At 46.9% G+C, this 6,974-nt stretch overlaps 2 protein-coding genes across 2 annotated transcripts; one reads left to right on the top strand and one right to left on the bottom strand.

Annotated features, from left to right (window-relative positions):
* Positions 1-1,070: 1,070 nt before the first annotated feature.
* Positions 1,071-5,114, top strand: LOC134793324 (serine/arginine repetitive matrix protein 2-like). The gene is made up of 2 exons (XM_063764862.1): positions 1,071-1,230; positions 2,931-5,114. The coding sequence occupies exons 1-2, from the start codon at positions 1,160-1,162 to the stop codon at positions 4,783-4,785; spliced, it is 1,926 nt and encodes a 641-aa protein (XP_063620932.1). The 5' UTR covers positions 1,071-1,159; the 3' UTR covers positions 4,786-5,114.
* A 198-nt stretch (positions 5,115-5,312) lies between these two features.
* On the bottom strand, positions 5,313-6,402 carry LOC134793325 (D-erythronate dehydrogenase-like). The gene has a single exon (XM_063764863.1). It carries the CDS (start codon positions 6,309-6,311, stop codon positions 5,334-5,336), a length of 978 nt encoding a protein of 325 aa, XP_063620933.1. The 5' UTR covers positions 6,312-6,402; the 3' UTR covers positions 5,313-5,333.
* Between the last annotated feature and the right edge of the window lie 572 nt (positions 6,403-6,974).

The following is a 6,974-nucleotide window of genomic DNA, read 5'->3' as shown; positions in this document are numbered from 1 at the left end:
TTTCAAACAACTTGAGAATAACAAATATATTTTATAACATACAGTGTGGAAAAAAATAATGGGCCATCGAGGGAAAGTGCCTTGAAACGTTAGCTCATTTTACTTAAACATTCTTTTATTTTTAAAAAGAAACAAGACTGCACTCGCTTGTCTCGCCCGGGAATCGAATCGACTAAAAATTCCAAAAAATAAACACTCGCATATCAGATTAATGATAACATTTCTCCATTGGATCTATATCCCCACGCAAGCCTATCAAAAGACCGGGATATATAGGCCCGTGAATTCCAAAATGGAGAAACATTTCTCCCAGAAACATTAGGTCTTACGGGGGGTTCCGACATGGCTGAATTTATCGGAAGCGCCATCCATACGTAGTATCTTCTTAGTAGTTTGTGGAAGTAACCCTACGTGTGATTTCAGGGTTTGTCCAATGGCTAAGGTCATCCTGTATATTTGCATTCCACGACTCTTCTCTTTTCAAACAAACTCTAAGCAGACGAAACTGAGACGAAAGAATACAAACTAAAAAAAACCGGGCAAGTGCGAGTCGGACTCGCGCACGAAGGGTTCCGTACCATAATGAAAAAAGAAACGGAAAAAAATGAAAAAAAAAACGGTCACCCATCCAAGTACTGACCACGCCCGACGTTGCTTAACTTTGGTCAAAAATCACGTTTGTTGTAGGGGAGCCCCATTTAAATCTTTATTTTATTCTGTTTTTAGTATTTGTTGTTATAGCGGCAACAGAAATACATCATCTGTGAAAATTTCTACTGTCTAGCTATCACGGTTCGTGAGATACAGCCTGGTGACAGACAGACGGACGGACGGACGGACGAACGGACGGACGGACAGCGAAGTCTTAGTAATAGGGTCCCGTTTTACCTTTTGGGTACGGAACCCTAAAAAAGGAAAAACGTAAAGCTTTTTTTGTTATTTATTTATTTATTTAAAATTTAAATCAGGCAACAACACACACAACACACACTATGTATGTATGTTATATGTTATGGTAACACTAACAAAAACTTCAAATGTCAATGTCAAAACAACCGATGTACATGTACATGCTCTTACAGGTTATGTTATTATTATAACCTTAAATTAGTTATTTAATTATAACATTGAGAAGAATAGTGCACCGACCACTGTAGCAATGCGGTCGTCAGACGAGGAGTTTGGTTGGACGCACACATCAAATGATGACTCCGATACGGAACCGGAAAAGTAAGATTTTTTTAAATATTAGTTGCTTTACGCCTGCAACGCCTTCTAGCTGGTTTCCGTTCAAAACCCAACACACGAATGAACGCTAACATTTTATTTATTTAACAACATGAATTATAGGTATAGTTCATAAAGGTGTAGACAAAAACATTGCCTAGGCTAGGTATCTTTAGGTACCTATCTAACTCCATTGATAAGAGTGATGTTTTTATTTTATCTAAGTCAGATTCACTTACAGCATTTGACTACCAGACTTTACGCACTTTTATCTTACTTGCAAAGTTCGTATATAATGTAATGTTCGGTAATGTAAAGACAAGACCCACTTTTAACTAGATTCAGATCATGATGGCGGCTTGGTGGAGACTTTTCTTTGCCAACTATCTGGTTAATTGAATCCATGTTATGTATTGTAATTATTGTAAACTGCACTAAGTAGGCTTTTTGTCATCAAGACATCACTAAGAAGCCTACTTAGTGCAGTTTACAATACATGATATTGTGACAAAGCGATAGACATAGTCATGGCTCTTGCTGTTGTAACGGCACTGTTACATGACCATTGGTAGATCTTTAGATAGCTGAAATTCTGATGTGACAAGATAAATTGGTGTTGTCCCTTATCTTTGTTAGTTTTGTTGTATTGTCATACTTATTGCTTGCTTAGGTAGCCTTCAGATAAAACAATATCAGTTACCTCATTATTTGCTAAACATAAAAAGATTATTCCAGAGCAAAATTGCAATACATATTTAAAGAAGAAAATTAAATATGTATTGCAATTTTGAGGATGTTTTTATGCCAGTGTAACTTTAATCTTTTGTATCCATTCGATATTTTTGATAGATACTTGATCAGTCTGAAGACTCTGAAGCCAGAAACAGCTAGTGAACATAGAAAGAGTGTTCACTTTCAGTTAATCATTCATAATTCATTGATTTATCTGACATGTACTTAAGTATAGAAATGATCATAAGTCTAAACCTAAATTAGCCTGAGGCTTTCCCAGGACATAATTCATAATTTATTTATTGCATCCATGGTTTATTCCATCCATATATTGAGGATGCAAGCTTGCGGTGGTTGTTGAAAGTCCTGAGAGTATCAGTCAAAATGTTTATCGTTTTACCATGTTACATGAGTTAAGTTAAAAACTGCTAAAATTAATGTTAATAAAAACAGTTATTTGTTTTGAATGCACCCGGTCGCTAAGATTCCAAAAAGTACACTGATTTGTACAGACAGACGGCCGCATCGCCAAACTCGGTGCATATGCACTGAACATCTGGCCGAGGGCAAAAGATAGAACAACAGAAATTTAAATTATAAAAATCGTAAAATGAAAGTACATCAAAGAAACTTGTACAAATGTTGTATAAAGATTACAAATAAAATTGTATAAAACTTAAAGTCCTCTAAAGTAATTGTTACGTTCACATAGAATCGGCACTAAACGTTGTGCCCCTTTCTGTGTAGAGAACACTAACACCTCGGACTAACACGGTCATTTATTTACGCTACTATATTTATTATTTTCAATAATTAAGCCAGTAGATTTTTCAGATTAGATTAGAAGCTTCAGTTTCAAGGTCAGTTAAAAATGATTGTAAGTGAATGGCTTTATTCTTTCTTTAAATTACTAACATAATCTGAGATGCTTGCATTCATTTTCTTTCCACATACAATTTCTTTTATTTCAGGACATATGATGGCGAATCAGAGTCCGGCAAAAACTTCAAAAAGAAACTTCAAAAGGAGCTGTTTCAAAATGGCGACCACAACGAGTCTCACGAGCGTAAAAAACTCAAGAACCCGAAGCGAGAGGAGTCCTCCTCCCTGTCCCCTTCACCCCGCCGCGTCAAGCGCGAGTCGCTTGCCAACGGGCACGATGACTCCGCCGCGGCCGAGCACATGCTCAAGATGAAGATCAAGGAAGAAAAAGCGAGCTTCGCCGTACCGCGCGGTTCCCCGCGCAAGCGGCGCGCCTCCGCGGCCAACACCGAGCCCGAGCCCGAGGCCGAGCCCGAACAGCCTCGGAAGAAAAAGAAGAAGCGCGACAGAGAAAGAGACAAACAGGAATCCTCCGCTACTGAGGCCGTCGACGGCCCCGCCGCGGACCCCACAGAGAACACCGACGATGCCGCCTCGGAAGAGCCAGCCGAGCGCTCCGCTAAAAGCTCCGAGTCGCCGAAGAAAAAAAAGAAAAGAAAGAAAACTGTAAAAGATTCCTCAAACGACCAGGAATATTTCGACGGGTGGTGGAAATTCGAGGCGGAGGAGACGGTCGTCCAGGAACGCCCGACGCCAAAGAAGCGCGAGGAAGAAGTCAAGCCTTTCACGAGCAAGGAGTTCGTCAGCAATGACGACTCATCAGAGGAGGAGCGGCCCGCACCCGCAGCTCCCCCTGCACGCTCCCGAGCTAGCCTGAGCGATGCCAAGTCCGTCGAATCTCCCCGGCGAGCGAGAACGTCCGACAGAATAACCTTCGAGGAGGAATCGCAGTCCGAGACCGGATCTAAAACTCGGAAAGAATCGCACGCGTCGACGGAATTTCCCCGCCGACCCCGATTATCAGAAAGGATCACATTCGAGGAGGACTCGCAGTCGGGGCCCGAACCCTCCGCGCCGGCTCAAAACGTAACTCAGAGGAAACCCCTGCCCGTAGAACGCCGGAGGATCTCCGAGAGGATTACGTTCGAGGACTCAAACTCGGAACCGGAGCGGGCGGCCGAGCCTCCGGCCCCGGGGCGCGTCTCCGCAGACAGCGGGCGACTCGGCAGATTCCTCCGGGCACACGCGCACATGCATCCCGTTCTCGGCGACTTCCCGCCCGGCGCCGCCATCACCGCCAACGACGACATATGGATCGTCCGCTGCCCGAGGGACCTGCCCGTCGGCGCGCTAAAAGGGATCACGCTAGACGTCGACTTCAAGAGTAAAGTGAAGATCGGCGGGCAGGCGTACGAGGCGACGCCGGCGGCCGCGTCGGGCGACGAGCGCGTGGCGGTGCTGGCGCCGGCGGCGCGCGGGCGGGGGTTCTGCGTGCGCGCCGTGCGCCTGCGCGGCGAGCTGCGCCTGCGCGCCCGCCTGCCGCGCCCCAGCGCGCCGCGCACCCAGGGCGACGGCGAGCCGGAGCGGATCCCGCTGCCCGACACGAGGCCGCGGCACCCGCTGCTGGGCGCCGGCTTCGAACGGCCGCTGCCGGCCGAAGTGAAGAGACGTCTCGCCGCCGCTAGCGCCCGCACCGAACGAGTCGTCGACGAGGTCGATAGCGACGCGCGGCGAGAAAAAAAGAAGAAAAAAAAGAAGCACGAGGAGCGCCCGGAACCCGAGCCGGAGCCCGAACCGGAGGTCGAGCCGGAGCCCGAACGAAAGAAGCGCAAGCGGAAACACAGCTCGCGGCACGAGCGCGAGCCGCGGGACTCCGAGCGGGACCTCGAGTCGCCGCCGCGGAAGAAAAAGGTCAAAAAGGAAAAGAAAGAAAAGAAGCGGCGCGACGATGCCGCCGTCTGGGACTCCGAGCGGGCCATCGAGGAGAGCCTCTTCAACTTTTAATTATTATGTGTTAAGTAGATTTATCGAACGCTTCAATAAGGACTCTATCGTAAGTGGTGAACATCAGAGAAACAACATATTTTGAATCATGTTTTTTGCAAGCTTATGTATTATTACAAAAATAATAATAAATGGGGAGTATAAGGAGACCTCACGTGTATTTGAGATGTTATATGTTTAGAATCTTTTGTTGTTATTGCCTTTCATTTTGCACAGGTAATTAGCGGTTTGGTTTAACAAAAGATAACAATGCCATTCATCGTCAGGTAGTCTCTCAAATGGATACCGACATTTTAAAACCATATCCGACTACACTATCGGTTCGTGTTAGCCGTCAGGCCGAAACCTGAACGAGAACCGTTAGTGTAGTGTGGCCTTTTACGATTAACTGACAGGCTGATATCGTTCGGCGGACTGGTAATCAGAGGTATTAGGTACTTAGGTACGTAGCTTAAAAAGAATAGTTTTGAAGCTACATTTGATTGAGCATCTTTATTTTTGAATAGGTAAATAAATCAATTATTGCCAATTTTTAGTTTTATTTGAAATCAAGTGAAATGCTTGGGTATGCGGCCGCCTAGGTCGTCGCGTATGTATTCCCGGATGAGGTCGTCATAGCTCTTGTCCTCGCGGAAGCCGAGCTTCAGTGCCCGCCGAGCGCCAAGCCGCACCGGCACCGACGCCATCATGGCCGCCAGCTTCGGGTCCAACTCCCAGCGCACTAGCGCCACGTACTGCACCCCGCACACGCGGCCCAGCGCCGCCACCATCTCCCGCGTCGCCACCGTCAGCCCCGGCAGCGACAGCACGCGCCGCTCCTTCCAGGCGGTCGCCGGCAACGTCGCCGCGTAAATCAAGTTGTGCACCACCGTTGCCGGACCCGATAGCCACATGCCCTGCTCCGGCGGTACTGGCACCGTCGCTGCGCGGCCCTCGAGCGTTTCTCTGACTATATCGCTCGCGAAAGACGAGATGGCGGTGTTGGCGCTTCCTCCGCGCACCGAAACCGTCGGGAGACGAACCACGCGGGTGTCCGCCCAGCCGCGCCGCCCGTACTCGCTCGCCAGCAGCTCCGACATCGCCTTGGCGCAGCCGTACGACGTCTGCGGCATCGGTGCGAAATCCTCGTCCGGCTCGTCCGGCAACTCTCCACCGTACACCCCTACAGTACTAGTCATGACAAATACCAGATTCGTGGCTCGGCGCCGGGCCGCCTCCAGCAGTGCGCGGGTCGCGTCGAAATTAACGCGGAATCCCAAGTCGAAGTCTTTCTCCGCGTTGCCGCTGACGATGGCCGCTAGATGGAAGAACAGGGCTGTATCGGCCTCGATGATATGTTCTGCGACACCCGGTGCGGCTAGGTCCAGTGCTAAGGCCCGCACTGGTATGCTGGCAGGAGGTGGAGTCGGCGCCGTCACATCTACGAGCACCAGCTCGGAGACATGCAACGCGGAGTTCGGGGCCAGCAAGGCCTTCGCCAGCCGAGTGCCCAGAAACCCAGCGGCTCCTGTTATTACTACTTTCATCTTATAACTTCAATGATTATTTGTGGTGTGAATTCTTCGAGCGCTGTTTTTATACTGATTAAACGTAGCTATTTGTATTACTAAAGTAGGAACAATTTGTGTAAATAAAATCGTGAGTTGTGATAATGTTGATATTATTTACATCTTTCGAGAATAAATTATGTAATATAGTAGATATAGAGAAGCATAGATAGCGGTGTAGTACTATCGGCGACATAGTTAGGTATAATTATCCATTCTTCAACTTTATAGCGTCAGACCAAGATAATTCTGCAGCAATTTTGTAGCACAGACGTGCATCACGTGCATTAAACTTGTATAACATTATGACGTTTAAATAACACTTCCACGTCTGTGCTATAAAAATCGCTTCAGAGTTATCTCGGTTTTACCTACTCTAAAAATCAGAGAATGTCCGCTTCTGTATGCAGATGGTTGTACGACTTGTACGCGATGACCTGATGACCTTACTTTACCTACCTACGTGATCATATTATATGGAATAAGAAGTATCAGTTCAATGCCAATTCTAAGATTTCTCTCAAGCTCAATGCAAATGAATGAATGAAAACATTTATTTTCAGGCAACTATTGGCCCAAACCATTCGCTACACTCGCGCACTAGCCGTATATCGAATGGTCATAGGTAAGTAGGTAATTTGG

This window comes from Cydia splendana, chromosome 9 (assembly GCF_910591565.1).
Source record: "Cydia splendana chromosome 9, ilCydSple1.2, whole genome shotgun sequence".
Taxonomy (NCBI): domain Eukaryota; kingdom Metazoa; phylum Arthropoda; class Insecta; order Lepidoptera; family Tortricidae; genus Cydia; species Cydia splendana.
Note: the sequence above shows the minus strand (reverse complement) of the source record. Positions and strands in the feature narration are given on the sequence as shown.